Source organism: Megalops cyprinoides, chromosome 15 (assembly GCF_013368585.1).
Source record: "Megalops cyprinoides isolate fMegCyp1 chromosome 15, fMegCyp1.pri, whole genome shotgun sequence".
Classification (NCBI taxonomy): Eukaryota; Metazoa; Chordata; class Actinopteri; order Elopiformes; family Megalopidae; genus Megalops; species Megalops cyprinoides.
The window spans coordinates 20,443,872-20,462,758 of record NC_050597.1 but is presented as its reverse complement, the minus strand read 5'-3'; the positions used below and the strand labels follow the sequence as shown (position 1 = coordinate 20,462,758).

At 44.1% G+C, this 18,887-nt stretch overlaps 1 protein-coding gene across 1 annotated transcript in view; it reads right to left on the bottom strand.

Annotated features, from left to right (window-relative positions):
* Nucleotides 1-18,887, bottom strand: part of cdh23 (cadherin-related 23) — a 178,099-nt gene that overhangs the window by 118,018 nt on the left and 41,194 nt on the right. The window contains exons 4-6 of the mRNA XM_036546518.1: nucleotides 16,090-16,232; nucleotides 15,767-15,814; nucleotides 15,250-15,342 (exon numbers count right to left, since the gene is read on the bottom strand). Of these exons, the coding sequence (XP_036402411.1) occupies nucleotides 15,250-15,342; nucleotides 15,767-15,814; nucleotides 16,090-16,232 (284 nt within the window). The remainder of the gene's footprint in view (nucleotides 1-15,249; nucleotides 15,343-15,766; nucleotides 15,815-16,089; nucleotides 16,233-18,887) is intronic.

Below are 18,887 nucleotides of genomic sequence, written 5' to 3'. Positions count from 1 at the left end.
CATTTCCCTGCTCTTTCCTCTCTCGGGCCTTCAAAGAGTAACAAAACATACATACAGAATGCATAGTAAAGGAAAATATTTACTGTTCTTTTGCTATTCCCCTCTCCCCTCTTTCTCACTTTCTCGCTCTCCCTTTTTCAATCTACTTCTCTCTCCACCTGTCCCCTGCTCTCTTTTTCTGTCTCTCATATCCACCTGTCTGGTCTCCCCAGCCCAGCCTGAGCAATGTTCGATTGTCTGGAGAATCACTCAGCCGCACAAAATGATTCCACGCCATCGTCCTCGCTGCCTGACAGCAAGGGTTGCCTCTCCTCAGAGGCAAGGACGGGGGTGTGTGCGTGTGTGGGGGGGGGGCATTGTGGGTAGGAGGCGGGGGGGGGGGGGGGGGGGGGGGGGGGGGGGGGGTCATTCGTGAAGGTGGGGAGGGGGGTATATTTTTTTTATCAACAGAGCAGAAACAAATAGCATCTTTATCTCCTTATCAGCCCCCCCCCCCCCCCCCCCTCTCATTCTCCTCATGCTTGGCTGCTCTCTAAGAGCCTCTCCTGTTTATTTAAGTGTAAAGGTAATCAACTTTAATGCACTGGGGGAAGAGGGAAGCCTGATAGCTTGGGGAAGGCGAGGGGCAGACTGACGATGTGTTTGTTCCACGGGGAAGGCGTCGGAATGCTTTGTCTCACAACCCTTCTTTAATCCTTTCCTTTGTTTTAGGGGACGAGAGCCAGTGCATCACCCAGCTAACACGTAATGTGCTCGTACCATTACAGCAGCATTCTGAGAACCTATTGTGAGTCCTGACATGGCAAGGTAGAAGAGGAGGTCTGTGGCTGTCATAATTTTCTGTATCATAGTTAAACTCCAGAAAAGGCACACAGCTTTTTCAGTTAAAAGCCCACAAAGTACTTATTTGTAATAAAACAGTAATCATTATAATAATCCATCTTAGAAAAGAAACACCTCCACATGTCAAGGGCAATGAGGGTTGTGCTCTAAGAGAAATCTGCAGTATTCCACTTTTATTAATCTGATCCGCAGTTGAGAATAAGGCTCAGGGAAACTGTTTGGTCATCCATGTGAGTGGACAGACACCTGGCAGCCCTGCCGTGAACTCATCCTTTCACTTGTTTCTTTCATTCATTCTCTCAATCTCATTTTCCTCTATTTTTTTTCATTTTGGTGGGGAATCTATTTTTAATAGAATTAAATGCAAATCAGACAGGAGCTGATTATCATATAAACGGCCGTTGCCTAAGGGGGCTAGACACTCTCACTTTATTTATTTTATTTTTTTATTCTCTCTATAAAACAGAAACTTTAATCAGCAAAGCACTTTGGTCTCATAAAGACATGAGGGAATCAGAGCAGGTCAGGCTAGTGGTGAGAGTGATAGTGTGTGTGTGTGTGTGATGAAGGGAGAAAAGAAAGAAAGAAAGAAAGAAAGAAAGACAGACAGTGAGTGAGAGAGAAAGCGGGATGACTGAAAAAACAAATCAAAACCACTTTAATTTCCCCCTTTAATTTCTTCTACATGTTGGAAATAATGGTATCATGTCTTTGCACCTGTACATAAGGGCACCTGGTGTTCTTTGAAGAACATTTAGTGGATTGTCTTAAAGCTGGAACTCAAAATCACATTCAAATTTTGTAGTATCTGAAAACCAACCTAAGAAAAAGGCCCATAGCTGATACCACCAACAGAACATCCGGTCAACTGCCCTAACAAGTCTGATGATTGTTTCATCCAGTCCTTCGCCTGGGTTTGGAACAATACCACGGACAGTTCCTGTGAAATATCTTATATTTCAAAGAAGTAGTTTTGAGAATAAGGCTGTCAGTTTTTCTAAGCATACATATCTATGACTAGGACATCTATGGGTGAATTCTACAAAATATCCAAGAAAGGATTCAGTTTCTGTCTGTGAGCTGAAGAGAATAACAAGCCAAATAAGGCTATTCATTTTTTAACGTACTATCCCATAAATGTGGCTTCAAATCAAAAGGGAAAATGTGCATCCATGTTTCATGACGTAAAAGTACCCCACAACCTCTTATTAGGGACATTGTTTCCCTATTGCCCCTCATGTCAAAGTCAGTGCATTGGTCATTCACAGAGGAACACAAAAGCCCCTAAGATACCAATATATTTATATGGTAATTTCCTGTCCCCAGTGCAAGGGAGGTGAAGTCTCAATCTGCATAATTATTCCTGAAAGGTTTTTGCAGAAAAAAAAATGTTGCAAGACTCCCTTCCATTTTGGTCTGTTTTGTTACCCATTCTCTTATCTGAAACACAATTCCCTACCCATTTTGCCTTCAGTGGTAGAGGCTTGTTGCCTTGGACTGCTGTCGTTTTCAGTAATGGGTATGAAGAGTGGAGCTCACGTTGAAACTCGTTTGCGCTGGAGGTAATTAGCAAACAAACTCAGCAAGCAGGGATACTGTGATGAGACCGAGCTGAGGGAGTCTACGCAGAGAAGGTGGTGGCATCAACATCAGAACGGGCAAATTGGACTCAGAATTAGAAATTGATTAATAGACGATTTAAGGGAAGAAAATAAAGGAGGGAAATGATTTTACAACCGAATTGGATGAGACTGGCACAGCCGGTGTCTGTGCTGTAATGGGTCAGTTTCAGCCAAAATGACTTTGTTCGGTAACATTCTAAGAGGGGAAAATTAGCATTCCTCAGTCAGGCAGTAGTGGAATGAAAGTTTATAAATCAAATGGCTTTTTTCTTGGATCCTGAATAGGGTACCATGGATTTCAATCCTGACTTTCTGTCCCTATGGAGTCAATGTGTTATCACTGCCCCCTGCTTTGACTGCCTTCCCTTGGATCTAGTGAAAACGAAACCGTGTGAATGGAGATCCGGACTCACATTGACAAGAGGAATCTGATAAATTATGAGTACTAGATCTCAGCCTTTATGTCATCTGAGATGACAGTGTAACTGAGCTAACCTCACTTCTTCCAGCAGAGAGACCTTTGGCATATTTCACACGGTTTCATCTCTGAGCATAGAAAACATCCTGACAGTTCACTAGCATTCCAGTATTCTCTCTCAATCATAACTCATTCTCTCTTTCACTCCTTCTCTCTTTCTCTCGAACCTGGTTTCTTTTTTTTTTGTTTGCTTGTTTTTGCCATTTTCTTTTGTTTCTAGGATACTTCTTTTCAGTTTCTTTATACTCCTTCTTCACAGCAGCTGCACAAACTGAAGTGATTTTACCATTCATGATTTTAGCCTCTCTGCCTACCGTGGTGAAAATACTGGTCAAGTCATATGAACACTAGTCAAAACTGTTCCTTCCTTTCGGCAGTACTGGCCATGTGTAATGAAGAACTGCATGTCTCAGAGGCTGCAGTGTAAGCTCATCATAGTCAGGTCTATCTGAGCTGGTCTCAGACAGCACGCTGTTCTCACAGTGCTTGTAATATCTCATGCTGCTTCTCTGTTTAACATCCTCCACTGAGAGTAGGTGTGGGCAGAGTGTGAGACAGTACTGTGTCCTCTAAGACCAGACAGCAGTGAAGCTATACTTCTGGATTGTGCGCCTATCCCAACAGGTGATGCAATGTTGCTTGTGATGGTTAGAATTTGGCTGGCTCCAATCATCAGTGTAGGAGCAGTGGTGTTGTGCGGCTATTGCATGTTACAGGGGGTTTATTGCATTGACCACCCACACCCATGACTAAAGGAACAAAAACATGTTATAAAAGAAAAATGCATATATTAGATATTAGATATTTTTTCTGCCTAAAAATGTTTAAATTGTTATATTTTAATCTTAATAGCATGGCATAGAGCAAATTCAAGTTGTTCACAGATAATTTAATCCAGAAAACATTTATTCACACCTTTAAGTAATCTTTAAATAAAATATGAATCGGAAGATTCTGGATCTATATAGAGGCACGCAAAGGCTTCCTGTTGCCCTGTGGTATAAAAGGAGATAAGTGATTCATCGGTAGAATGCATTATCATAGTTAAAGTCAGGGAGCTCTCTGAGGACTTCAGGTAAATGATCAATAAATGGTCAATAATAATGGTACTGGTAAAATGGTATACATTCGAAAGGTAATAGTTGGAGATCTCCAAAACCACCTGGCATCCTCATGTTACAGACAGAACCATTCAAAGCTGAATGCATGGATGTTGCATTAAATGCAGGGCTGTGAAGAAGAGCCCTCTCTGAAGGCAAGCCATAAAAACATAAAAAGAGATTTGAATTTGTCAGATTACATCTGAATGACAATCAGAAGCACATCTCATCGTCAGATAGTATAAAATATAACTGTCTGGACAAGCTCATCAGCCTAACACTTGCCATGAAGCTTTTATTAAGAAAAAAGTGCTACTTTGTTTTGCATCTGCAGGTCCTGAAGCCCTCATTATGACAGAGGGAGGTAAGAACTCCAACTGTTAATAAAACATTCGGGCCAAAATCCTGATTCCCTCTGCCAAACTTCAGAACTCCAGGTCTCCTTTGTGAAAGAGATTTTACATGAGACTAAGCTGTTTAAATAAAGGTTAAAAAATAGTAATAATAAAATATTTGGCTGAAAATGAACATATCAGCAGTACAAAGCACCAAATCAACACCAACTAAAAAGAAATGGTTAACTGAGCACAAAATGTTTTTAACTAAACATCTCAATCACCCAAACTATCCAATATAATCTAACATTTGTGGTTCTAACTCAAGATTTGGTTGGACAAGTGGAAACCAAAAGACCCAGAGCAGTTCTCTCAGGGAGAGTTCTGCCAGGAGCAACGGTCATAAATGTCACTCAGTGCCAGAACCTCATAAAACAGTACGGGGACCATCTCGTGTTATTCACGCTAAAGAGGACTTACAAAACACAAATTACAAAGATGTGAATAAATACGAACCTAGTGTTTTGTGCAATAAAACACAGTATTTGTGAACATTTGCACTTTCCAATGCTATGACAATTCAATTTTTACTAAATTTTTAAACGTACAGCAATCAAAGAAAAATCCAATATGTATTATTTTTCTTTTACAGTATATTTCCATTCCTATTTAGTCAGGTGTATGAATAAATATGGAAAGGACCATGTTTCTCACTCCTGTTATTCTCTTTCAGTAACTGTGTTCAAACACACAACCCCAGCACTGGGTAACGGTCAGAGGTTATCCTGACATCCAACATGCCTTAATACGTAAGAGGGTCTTCTCAAGCAAAGAAATACCATCTTCTTCTGACTCTGAAACCTAGTAAGACACCTCCACACTCGCGTAACTCACTCACTCACTCTCTCTCTCTCCTTCCTCTGTCTCTCCTTCCTACCCCGTGGAGTATCACAGTCTCTCCCTAAGCATCCCTCCTGCTGTTTCTCCACCAGTGAAAGATTCCATAATTGTCCTCTCAACTACATCTATATTCATGTGGAGCTGATTCATTAATAACAGAATATATTCCACTGGAGGCCAGCGCGGACTCTCTGGTTTATCTTATCCTTTTAAATAGTCCCGGAAGCAGACGGGATCGCCCTTGCCTGAAACATTATCAGTTTGAGTAGTGTCAGTGAAGCGCTCAATGGGCATACACAATAGACTCATCAAGCTGGATTAGCCAATGCTTACCGCTGTAGCGTGATACAGAGGTGAAAGTGGCCACAAACGAATATGGAGCGAGCTAAAAATAATGGAGAGAATAGTGGTAAAAGAAGACAAATGGTGGATGAAAGGAGAGTTTTACTGTTGTGGTGGAGCAACGGATGAGAGAGAAAGACAGAGAGACAGCGATAGGAAGAGGTAAGAGGTAAGCTATGAGTCAGCCTGTCACAGCCTATGTCTTAGTAATGCCCAGCTTGCAATCGCTCCATGTACCTGTACCTCTGCTGCAGAGAGAAGAGGTGGACATGGAATGAGGGCGTGAGGGAAGGAGGAAGGGAAAGGGGACAAAAGAGAGAACGGGGGGAAATGCAAAGGGATGAGGAAATAAAAGGCAGAATGGGAAGGGGGGAAGTGGAGAGAGTGGAGGGAAAAGGAGAGGAGGAATGAGCAATGTGAAGGGAAATGGAAAGGACAAGAGAAATGGAGTCAGAAAGGGACGGGACTGGAGCGAGAAAGCAGCCGGGAAAGTGAATTTGAAAAAATGTCTACCACCCTGCTGCCAAACTGGAGCACCTGTATTCCCCTACATCTTGCTCTTTGTAGGAGAAATTGTTTTGGTGATTTGTAAAACCTTGGTGTGCAAATATCGTCATTTAGATCACAGACCCACGCATGACATCAGATGAGAGTCAGACAGTCAATATTACACGGTCAGAATGTTGACAAGCCTTGTACAGGAGACCAACATAAATCATAAACAGGAACCAAAGAATGGCAAAAACCTACTCTGGAAGGGTTAAAATGGGGGCAAATACTGCTCTCTTTCCTCTCCCCGTTTTCAACTTTTCCAAGCTCTCTATCCCTCCTTCACTTCTCTCTCTCTCTCTCTTTCTCTTTCTCTCTCTCTCTCTCTCTCTCTCTCTCTCTCTCTCTCTCTCCAGAGAGAAGAAAGGAAAGGGAAGAGGGGAGAAAGGGAGGCTGAGAGCAAGACTCAATTATACATCAAACAGCTCCTGCCAGGGGTGTGTGAGTTTGTGAGTGCGTGTGTGTGCCTGTGTGTGTGCGTGTGAGAGTATGTGAGTGGGGGGGGGGGGGGGCAGAATTAAAAGATAAGAAGAGAGGACAGGACGAGTTGAGGGATGTTTCCTGGATAAGATGACAGTCACAGCAGTAGTTTGAATCAGATCATTTCTCGCGCAGATGGCGCCACGCGGAAGTGACAGGGGTGGCGTCTGTTGCTATGGCGCTGGTTAGCAGCAGTTTCGGGAACTTTCAGCCGGAACATTCCGCTGTGCTTTTGTGTTCCCGCGTCCACCCGGCCGTTCACCTCCCTGCGCAATGAGGTGTTGCTTTTGTTATTTGTGCAGAGCGCATGGGCCTCTCCGCTGATTGCTTTCTCTGCTCGCAGCCTCAGAGGGCCCTGGTTATGCATCAGGCCCCGTGGCCGTGATGATAATTACAGCCCGCGACTGACCAGCAGTTAATGCAGCTCTGCAGATTTTTCCCTCGCTCACTCCTCCCCCGACTGCGGCGCGACAAATCAGCGCCCTGGCAACCCGTGGGCGGACCCCGCGGTAATGACAGGGGAGTGAGCGCTCGCCCCGTAGGGGCCCGGAGGCCCGAGGGAGAGGGACACAATGCGCAGCTGATTGCTCTCAGCGTCGCCACAACGGACCCTGATGGGCGCGACCGCGAGATTGTCCTGTGCCTTTCACCTGCTGCCTCCGAACACCGCGTGACAATCCTGAGCCAAAGGCAATCCGGCCTGAAAAAGCGCCGTACGCTCTCTGCCTCGCTGCCTTTCCCTTAGATGCCTGGGCGCCAACGACGTGCCCATCACGCAGAAGACTGCCTTGTATATGAGGTGGCCTTTCAGATCACGGTGTCTTCAGGAAAGTGTTAGAGAGAGTTTCTGTGCCAGGCAACTTGCTGTAGTGATAAGTAGTAATGAGAGAAGACCCACCTTCTCTCTTTTGCAACTGTAACAACTGCCAGTCTTCCCTTTCCAAAACACCATGGGGGTGAGGAAAGAGAAAGAGGGCTGCTTAGTCTTTTAGAATCTTTTAAAAGGAACCAGATTAGGTAAGGAACGGCAGAGGGAGCCTCCTGGGCTGAAGAGGAGGAAAAGGACAGAGGGAAAGGAAAGAGGAAAGAGAAAAAGGGGAAAAAAAGAAATGGTGGAAGAATGAGATTAATTCTCTCTTTCTCTCTCTCTCTCTCTCTGCATGTGTGTCTCTCTGTCTCTCTCAATTGGAGCTCTGTTGCAGTGTGACAGTCAAAACAGATTTGAGCAAATTGGAAAGGCTATAAAGATCCATTAAGGCAAATCAAGCCACAGTCAGGGGAACATTGAAAGGGGAGAGAGGGATACAAAGATGGAGAGATGAGAAAAGAGGGGGGAGATGAGCGTGCAGCAGAATCACGCATGCTTGAAGCTAATGGGGTTTGTGGTAGGCAGCCACATGTACAGTGTTCAGGATTTTCCAAAGCCCCTGACATCCCAATTACTCTCCAGCATCCAGAATACAGTACACAGCTCCTGCTCAAACACGAGTCTATCCTTGGGCAAAGAGAAGGAATTATGGATGGGCTTCTGGTTGTAAAGACACTAGACACACGCATGCACGCATGCTCGCACACAGCCCGCTGAAGATTGACAGGTTCCGCAATGACTTGTGGTAATCAAAACGTTGTCAGAGCTGGTAACAGCAATTTGTGCCAGAGAGAAAGTGAGTGTGACGGAGTCACAGGATGTGGGGAAAGGGGAGGGGGGGAACCAAAAAAAAAAGCCAGAAAAACAATGACGGGTTGATTTATTCAAAGAGCGCGGAGCAGGAAAATCAAACTTTAATGGCTTTTGTGAACACAGTCTGAGAACTCTCTCTCCCTCTCCAGCCCCCCCTCCTCCATTCAACACAGATGGACTCTGCGTACACTCAAGCTAAAGCCCTGCCCGCACCCACACACACACACACACACACACACACACACACACACACACACACACACACACACACACACACACGCACGCACATGTTCACACCAAGGTGCTCTTCATGCACAACAGGATAAAGTAAATGATACCAAGCCAAAGACGGGCATTGAGGAGGTGGGCAGAGAGGCAGAAGGGTGGGGGCTGAAACTGTTTGATTTTACCTGCACAGCCAATAAAGTAAGCAATGTGCACAGACTGCCCAAGAGCCCACTGAACCAAAGAAGACATCAAGTGTCCATTTTAAACACGGCTGCACCATTTTGTTCTGCAGTCATTACAATACGAACTTACAAGGGTATAAACAAAACACAGACCATACATACATACAGGTGGTGTATGTTTGTGGGTTCAAACTCAGTTCATCAAGGGCCATGTGTCTGCTGGTTTTAGCTACAGCCTCTGTTCTTAATGACGTAACTAACCCTATCATTTATTCAATTTTACTTTTTATGTCTCCCTAGAGAAATTACAGTTTATGGTTATCGGTGCAGTGTTTTCAAGATACAACTGCTTTTAATTTTGGGAAATGTATATCCTGTAGATGAACATAGTTAATTAACTGCATGAAGAGTAAATACAAGTTGCATCAAAGGGCATGCTTTTGTGAACTCAAAGCTGATTCGCATATGTTTGTGTTTAAACAGTGCCATTAACAAGCCTACACAGATTTGCATAGTACAGACATAAATATGAATATACATAAACCAGTACATTTCTTTAAGGTACATGTCAAAAGCAAAGCAGCAAAGAGCATCAAACATAGTCTGTGGTATTATTGGATTAGATACCTTTCTGATGTCAAACTGGACATATTGCTATAAGGATATGTGCATAATGAGTACACATGTATAGATGAACAGGCACAGATGATACATACACATACTGAATACATAAACAGTGACAAAGCAAGGCAGGTAAACAACCAATAAAAAGGCCCCTGCACAGAGCATTTTTCTCTCCTTTTTCTGCACAATCTCTCCCTGCCTCTTCTGTCCCCTCCCTCTCTCTCCCTCTATCTCCCCCCCCCCCCCCCCACACCACCCTTTCAATCCCTCTCGCCGCAGCTGTAAGGTTTAGTGTTGCCCGGAATCCTCTTTCTCTCGGGCAGTCAGAGTCTTTCTCTACCACGCTCCTCTCGGTTTGCACGACGAGGGGGATTCAATTTCCCCCACGGAGGCGGGAAAATAAAGAAATAAATCAAATACCAATCCCGCGCAGTTACCCGGCTAATCCGGGGCTCGCGGTTCACTCATTCCCGGGGTTTGAGTCCCATTCCATTTCCAGAATGGACCTTTAATAAAACGGGAGGTCAGCGCACTGGACGGTCATAGCATTGGGGATGGCAGCTGCACTTTTTTGGTGCCACAAACGAACAAACAAACAAAAAACCAGTGAGTACTGTATTTTCACACCACATTATGGGTGAAATATAAAGAAGCCAGTGTGGCATATTCAAATACTGACACAATAAAGACTCAGAGTAGGGTACAAGACTGAGGGTAGGGATGCTTTCAGCCTAACCACCATGGTGCTTTGTCCGTAGCTGCTTCAGTAAGGGTTTCAGTTCATGATGCACTTTGCAAAAAATATTATGCAAAATGATATCAGCGTAATCCTGTATAATGTAAGGAACTTAAGGATAAAGCTTAGAGGTTAGATGTGCCACTTGAATTGTCTGTATCCTCGTGGGCTATCTTTACTGAAAAAGTCCAGATATGGCAGTATGTTTCTCCCCCGTTTCAATGCACCCTGATTTCTAGTCTTTACTGTCAGATAATGTCAATTTTAAATCTCATGATGAACTAAACACCACTCAATGTGACTTACAAAGTTCAGTTGTGAGAACCAAATTCTCCAGCCAGGGAGCCAGTGAAAGCATCATTATAGAGTACCCGGACACCGGTGTTCTCACCAATTCACTTCACCTGCTGAACTCCTGGACTCCAGTGCCGCCGCCCCCTCCAGTAGACCTCATGCATAAGAGAAGTGGACCTAATGTGAACCAGCTATAACCCTACCAAGCCACCCAGCAGGATCCTGGGTGCCGAAAAGCACTGCTGGACACAAACTCACTGTCACAACAGTCCACCAAATATTCTTTGTTACCCACACAAACTAAAAAGGTAGGTGAGGGCTGGAGAAAAAAAAACACCTCAAATTCACAATGGAATATGAGGTAAATCTGAAACAAATATATTGTGATTTGCATGTTTGTGTGTGTGTGTGTGTGTGTGTGAGAGAGAGAGAGTGTTTGTGTGTGTGTGTGTGTGTGTGTGTGTGTGTGTGTGTGTGTGTGTGTGTGTGTGTATGTGTGTGTGTGAGAGAGAGAGAGAGAGAGAGAGAGTGTGTGTGTGTGTGTGTGTGCGCAAGCTCAGACAAAATGGATCCACTGTTCTCATCCTCTCTGATAAACTGAAGCTGTATATAACAAAGCAGATAACAGAAACAGACCACATGACAGTGTTGTGGTGCACGTGTGGTTCCCTCTGGGCCTGGCAGAGGCTGCTGAGACATCAAAGTCAGGAAGCAACAGTTACAGGTCCTCCACCCCCCACAGGGTACAGGCGGGGTGGCCTGAACCCTGTACATCCAAAAGGGGAGGGTATGACACTGGAGGCTAAGAAGCAGATGGATTTGGATGGTGAATTTGCAATTGGTGGGAATGAGCTCATACTGGGTGAAGTAGAGCCCATGCTTGTTCCTGAAGCATTGCGATCAAAAGGAAATAGGCCACACTAGCACACAATGCACCTGTGTATTTCAGCTGAATAAAAACTGGACCACAGATCATCAATACTCCAGAGTCAATCAGTTACACTGTAGATAACCTATGTTAAAAAATGAAGTTTTAAACAGATGATTGAACGAGGGTACTGTGAACATGAATATCAATGAACATCAAATGGCTACTGATGAACTTGTGACGGATAGTGGAAGAAAAACAGAAAGATTAAACAGAAATTGAAGGAGCAGTCAAAGATGTGAGAGAGTGAGAGGGAAAGCTACTGAACATGGCTGTGATCAGGGGGAGTGTCTGGAAACCAGCGGGGTTCAGTGAGTACAGAGTGCACTCACAAAAGTCATTAGCAGTGGCATTTCATGGCTGTGTCCATGTCACTGACACCCAGCCTGGTACTCTGCAGGGGGGAAGTGTGAGGGGGGTCAAAGGGGGGATGGGAGGGGGGTTGGGGTGGTGGGGGGTTTAGTGACAAAGTGGATGAAACTGTCCCCATTTATTGACCATTCTGATCACCCACTGACTCCCCCACCTCCATAATCCATGCCCCAAAACACGCACATATACATACACAGACAGACAGACACACACATACACACAACTATACAAGGTGTCCCCTGCCTACCCTCTCTTTCCCTCACACATACACATACTCCTACTAACACACCCCGGGGAGACTGTGTGGATTGTCTCAGGCTCACTCATTCTAAAAAGGAAATCTGACACATTATTGACAAGCCATGTTTCCGGTGAGCCCTTTTCACATTGATCAGCTAGTCTGTCTCTGTCACCGATTTTAAAACAACAATGGACACGTTTCAGCTCCTTCTCTCTCATTACTCTCGCCATGCGCTATAAATTTATGGCCCTCATTACAACTGACAGAGACAATGCTGGCAGTCCACCTGCTACCCTATAACACGGATGTCTAACTCCTCCAGTGCCTTTACAGTGTCGCAAATTAAACCAGCAATTAAAGAGACACGTCCCTCCCACCCTGAGGAGCCAATGAACACACTACACTCAGAAATGCACTTCAGTCTGCTTCCATCTTTTAACTTTACCCTTTCTGCCATCTCACTCCTTATAACTCACTCTTTCTCTCTCTTACCCGCTGCCTGTGTAAACCCCCCCCCCCCCCCATCCTCACCCCCGTCTGGCCATTCAATCACGGCAGCCTCACTGAGGGCGTTTCGGAACACATTCTTATAGTGCTGATCACATCGTAACCTGTGATTGGACAGTTACCGTGGCATGTCCTGTGAGTGACAGGTTGATGGAGTGGTGGTGCAGTATGTTTTAGCTGGGAGAGGTTACTTAAGGTCGAACAGGTAATGAGGCCATAAAAATGCGGGGACAAAAAGTTAGGGTAGAGACGAGGAGATGGACTCGCGAGAGAGCTGGAAATGTGATGCTAAAGATTTTTTAACACAGTAGGGTGCAACTTTCAGTTCTGCTATTCCTCTGACTTTACTTTGTCAGTACACATCTGAGTGTGCATGTGCAGACAAGTTTACCTCTGTGCCTGTGCAGTGTTAGCATGAAGCTACTCAGTACAAGATTCAATCATTTTTTCTATTCATTACACTCCAAATATAGTATAAACAGTTGTGGGGTTAGGGAAAATAAACATGGTTTGATTATCTACCTGGGGGAGGATTTCAGCTTCAAAAAGGGAAGACAGACAACTTGCCTTTAATTGATCAACATCCTGTACCTGAACCTTTTTTTACTGTAAAGCATGACTACCAAGCAGGTCAATTTAAGTTGAGAGCTGATTGCTTTATACATGATTGCTCTGATGATGAATCTGCCTTTGTGTTCTTTCAAATGAAATCATTCTAGTTTAAGTCATTTAAAACAGTTTAATCCATTTAAGTTGTCACGCTCACCAACTGCTACTGTTATCTGCAGTAATGGTAACAAAGTAAGGTAATCCTGCTGCAGCATGGTTTGATTCGCGACACTGCATTGATTCCATGTTGCTTTTCCTTGTTACATTGGCTGGCAAGTGGGATCATTACAGCATAATCTGCGATGTGTCGATACATTGTAAAAAATATCAATATGAAACAAGGTTTGATGCATTAATATGTTCTAGCTGGAGTGTTTACCTGTAGTCTCCTGTTTCCTCACAAGCCGAAAGAAGAACCTGCCCCCCAATGCAACTTAAACAGCTCAAGTGAAACATTTCCTTTTTCATATTTATTTACTCAGTTTGCTGGATTGAATGTAAAAAAAAAAATCATAAAAAAATGTTGGTGGCCTTTGAAGATTTTGTAAAGGCGGGAGTGGGAAGTATCCTTTCTGTTATAAACACACTAAGATTTACAGTATATTTGTCTGAGAATGCAGCCCTGTTTGAAGTCTTCTCTCAACTGTGCCAATTACTTCATATCAAGGATTAGACTAAAGAGTGAATCAGAAAGAGGCAAGAGGAAAAAGGACAGAGGAAGGAGGAAAGAGGTAAGGAGAGGATAGGGAGAGAACAGAGGAAAAAGGGGGAAAGAGGGAAAGAGGGAGAGAATGGTTAAAAGGGGAGGAAAGACAGAAGCCTAAGGGATGCAGTTCAGAAGGAGGTTAATATTTATAGGTAAATGTGACAGGCTGATTTAACAATATGTGAGGGTATGTGAGGTTTATAATAATTTCAAAACTGATTGTTTTAATGACGGCATGTTCAATATATGTGTAGAGAGAAACATTGTCTAATACACAGCTTTTTAGTACAACTTGCTATCTGCTAAACCAACTATCAACAATGGGAATTACTTCTATACTCAAAGGTACAATGGCATGATCTCTCTAAGGCATAGCTCAGAGCTAAATGCTCTGACCACTGCTCCCAACAGCACCTACGGTGAAATGGGGGGGTGGGCGCGAGGAGAGGACACACACTGACAAAAGTGTACATATGTGTCTCAGAGCTCTCCAATACAATTTCATACGATTTCTCTTCAGGAAGCTGTAACCAATTGCTATTGAACTCACCCCCCCCCCCCCCCCCCCCCCCCCCATCCCAAAATCTGCTTGCACCTGCACCCCCTAGCCCTGTGCAGATGGATTGTGACCCAGGGTGACCGCCACAAAAGCCCCAGTGCTGCGCCCCCTGCACTGTGAGCGCAGCAGAGAGAAGTGCCCCTGCTGGGTGCTTTCATTTCTGCCACATACAGTATTAGAATATAAAAAGGGATTGGCTGCAGAACTAAATAGCCACTCGAGAACCCCGCAATAAAAAGTGCTTCAAAAGAGAAGGCATAAATAGATCAGAACTGTACAAGAATGCAGCAACAATGGGCGAAACAGCATGAAAGGAGTTTGGTTCCTTCTTTGGAGTATTTAAGGCATACTTGTATTTCTTCCACCAAAGCCTAGCTTTTATGAGTTTCCTAGTCTCAACCCCTACCCCTCTCCTCACCATCTTTTTTGGTTTTTTCCCTCACCTCTCCATCTCTTCCTTCACAAAAAGCCACGAAATAACTTACAAGTTCATTTTCAATTGAAAATCAAGAGACTCAAGCAGAAGGTAGTCACCCAAAACCTCAATGCTAACAAATGTATCAACAAAACATGCTTTATAAGGTTATATAAATAAGCTGATCTATAAACAATTGAACTGAAGTTAAAACCAATCTATTAGCTACTCGCTGTAATCAAAATAATTTTCTCCAACCCAATCTTCATCTTATAATTAGAATGATTCAACCTCAAGCACACAAAGCTGATCCCTTTAGACACACAATGAAATAAACAGAACTCAGCTGATGCTGCGTCATCCTCACTAAAACTGGCTAATTAATCAGGAAAAAGAAATATCGAATCAAAAGCAGGTGTTGGGTAATTAGTGAAACTGAAACTTCTCTGCCTCCCCTGTTTATTGCTCACGGGCTGTTGCTGTAGCACAGCATGCATCTGCGGCGGGTTGCACAGTACCTCCGGAATTCGCACAGTGTAGGGCTGGTTGTGGAAGGTGGGGGCATTGTCATTGACGTCTCCGATTTGGACATTCACTGTGTCTTTGACCACCTGGAAATGCACCGAAAAACAAGGTTATCACTGTGCGGAATAAAGATCTACACCACTGAAGGACCCGGGAGATTTTGGTGCACGTTAAACATCTGTTAGGAAATCAATAATTGCATTACGACAGAATAGGGTACATTGCTGCTGTGTTGCTGGCTGTTTTCATATGACTCTACATGACTTGCTCCCCAATGCGTCCTCTTTAACAGCTGAGGTGAATCCCTGCTATTATGTCATTGCTGTGGCAATATGGCATTGGAAATTTTTGCAGGGTTTCCTCACTTTGGAAATATCAGCTGTGACTCAGTGTGTCAGTGTGTGAGAAGAGAGTCGGCGTGTGACTGTGTGACAGTGTGAGAGTGTGAGTGTGTGAATATGCGCATTTGTCAGTGAGAGAAGACACCTCAGGCTGGGGCGCAGCACCTACCCCCTGGCTGTCACTGACTGAGAACTCCACCTGCATCTCTGACTTGGACTGGAAGAGAAAAAAGGAAAGCACATGTCACTTGACACCAGGTGGTAAAAACATCAACGTTTCAATACTATGTCATGACGTGCTGAAGGCTTAGCTGTTATGTTTCCCTCTCTGTCTCTCCTTACCACTCTCTCCTCTGCTTTCCCCCTCCCCCTACTTGTCCCACTCTTCCTCTTCATCACTCTATCACACTCCATCTTCCGTCATTTCCCTCCCTCTCCCTCTCTATTGCTTCCTTTCTCCCCTCTCTTTCCCTCCTTCCCTCCCTCTCTCACCTCCCGGTCCAGAGGCTGTTTAAGCCACACCACTCCCGTGGTGCTCTCCACAGCAAAGTATCTTTGGGCCTCCTCCCCGACTACCCCGTACACCAGGGGCTCCTCGTCAGGATCCAGGGCCCTCAGCTGCGTCACAGAGGAACCTGGAAAGGAGGGGGACAGGGGCAGGTCACACTCAGCAAGTTGACACAATAAACTGTTAAATACAACAGAAAACAAGCATGTTTTTTTTAAAAACCAGTTAAAACCAGTCACTCGTGGATGTTGAGGGAAGAGCTGAAGGCTGAGAGGAAGCCTGAGAGGGAACCTGATGCCAGAGAACCAGAGACACATAACCCTATTCGCTGAACTCACTCACACCTCAGGGAGCACCCTCTCTTCAGCCTTAAACTGCCAAAGCTCTTTATAAGGACACCTGTGAAAGTTACATTCAAAGCTGTCTCGGCGGACTGCAGTCCCCTCAACATTTCTGGCTACTCTTTATATTTGTGGGGCAATATTAGTATTGGTAGACTTGTATAGGTTCTGACTGAAAGTTTCCAAGCCTTCTTATGGCGAATACCCTGACGTAGAGCCCAGCAGGGTGCACTGACACACGCTCGCTACAGGGGGCGCCGTCTCTGCAAGCAACTAATTAGCACACGACTAAGTGTTGGTGTGCTGCACTTTTGCTGTCTGTAACTTCCCCCACCAGCTTGGCACCCCCTACCAAGCTGCAAACTGACAGGTGTGCTGCTGTTGGCAGATCAGGCATTCAACGCCACCTGCTGTAACAATGGTTAGCCTCCTCCGAATGCTGAATCATCATTAAAATGAAGTTATATAAAGGTCTACTTTTAGAAACCTTATGAGCTCTGTCAGCCACACGTCACAGCACCAGAGCTTCCTGCAAAGAGTAATTATGAGGATGTCAAATTTAAACTTTACATTTTAAAGCATGTTTTAGTGGACACAAGTATCAACTTAATAAAAGTGATTGATTTACAGATGCAGAGAAAAAAAAACATATTTAGACAGATACATATTCTGTACAGACACTGAAGACTGAATATTGTGAAATCTTCAAATGAAGATTTTTTTGAAGAGAGAAAGGCAAACCAACTGTGTTTTAGGTCTAAATCAGTGACAAACTGGACATCATTTTTGAAACTTACATACACAGAAATCCTGGCTTTGCCCCTGTGCATGCAGGAAGAGGTTCAGTGGGACAGCATGCGGTTTACTGATGATAGCACTCTAGGCATAGGTTTCAGTCTCAGGTGTGATACAGCATTTACATCCAAGATCCTCAAGTAAGAACCTCAGTAAACATGACCACCAAGGACATGAAAAGTGTAAACTTACCATAGGGTAAAATAATGATCTGTCTGATAAGCAAATACATACAAATAAATGGATGAATAAACTTTAGAGGTTTTCACCTTTCCTATTTATTTAGCTGATGGATTTATCTCAGTTCATTTCCATCTTTAGGTGTACACCAATTTCACATTCCACTCATAGAAGTAGGAGTAGATAGAATGGAAAAGAAACAGGCTGTATGACAGCTTAGTAGGTACTGCTTGTGCCCTGTCAGTCCCATGGCTATACAGGATCTAGACATGTCTTACTCTCATCCACAAAGCTCTCAAAGTCTCTCTCTCTCACTCTCTCTCTCACACACACACACACACGTACATACCCAAAGACACACACACACACGGGTCCGAGACATCCCTGTGTGCAGAACAGTGTGTGCTTAATTGCAGCTGCAGTGGTTTGCAAGCTTCATTCATCACAGTCGAAAAATGGAGCGCAGAGACAGACTGGCTAATCAAACCCAGATGAAAATACCGTATGCAGTTCAGAGGCAGCAGAGCCAATGGGTGTAAGGGACATAAGAAATGCCCATGGCAGCAAAGGAGAAGGGGCATGTTGGGGCGCGTTAAGGGGCATCAGATTCTATAGAGGGACACAGAGGGTGATCACAATACTAAGAAAACACAAACACACACACAACACATACACACACACATACAAACACACACACACACACACACACACACACACGCACACACACACACACACACACACACACACACACACACACACACACACACACACCTGACTCCGACAGGTACATGATTAGACAGCAGAGGTGAAGCGCCACTTCTCACTATATCAGCTCTTGTCACTTCCAGCCAAACCACTGAGCACAAAGACCAATTACGCTGCACAATCACACACCCCTTTCATTTTATTAATATACTACATTTTCCCATAAAAGAGAGAAAAATGACTAATTAATAAGACGATTTATGAACCCCTCTTGCTGTTTCTAATGAGATTTATGCAAATTCAGCTGCTTTCAATGTGAGTTATAATTTGGTTGAATACGATGCAAATTAGGCATTTTAGTACCCACTCATTAATAAAAACTGTTTTTAACCCACATCCTCTCGCTCAGTCCATCTGAAGGCATTACATTGATACTGTATGTGGGCAGTAATGTGAAAAAAAATTAAAGTTTAATAATAAAAATCAGCACACTGTCGCCATACCAAAGCCCCATGGTAAATATTATTTATTTGCAATTGTTTTTCCGAAAGCATAAAAATAGGGTGAAGAGACAGGTATAAATTTTATTTGTCAGAGTTGGGGGCGTGGGGGGGGTGTGAGACGAGAGGGAAGGAGTGAAATACACAAAAAAGTGACAAGAAATTGTGAAATCTTGTTGGGATAAGCTGCACATAGGGAGTGTGTGGGTTGCTGTGTGTGTGTGTGTGTGTGTGTGCGTGTGTGTGTGCATGTGTGTGTTT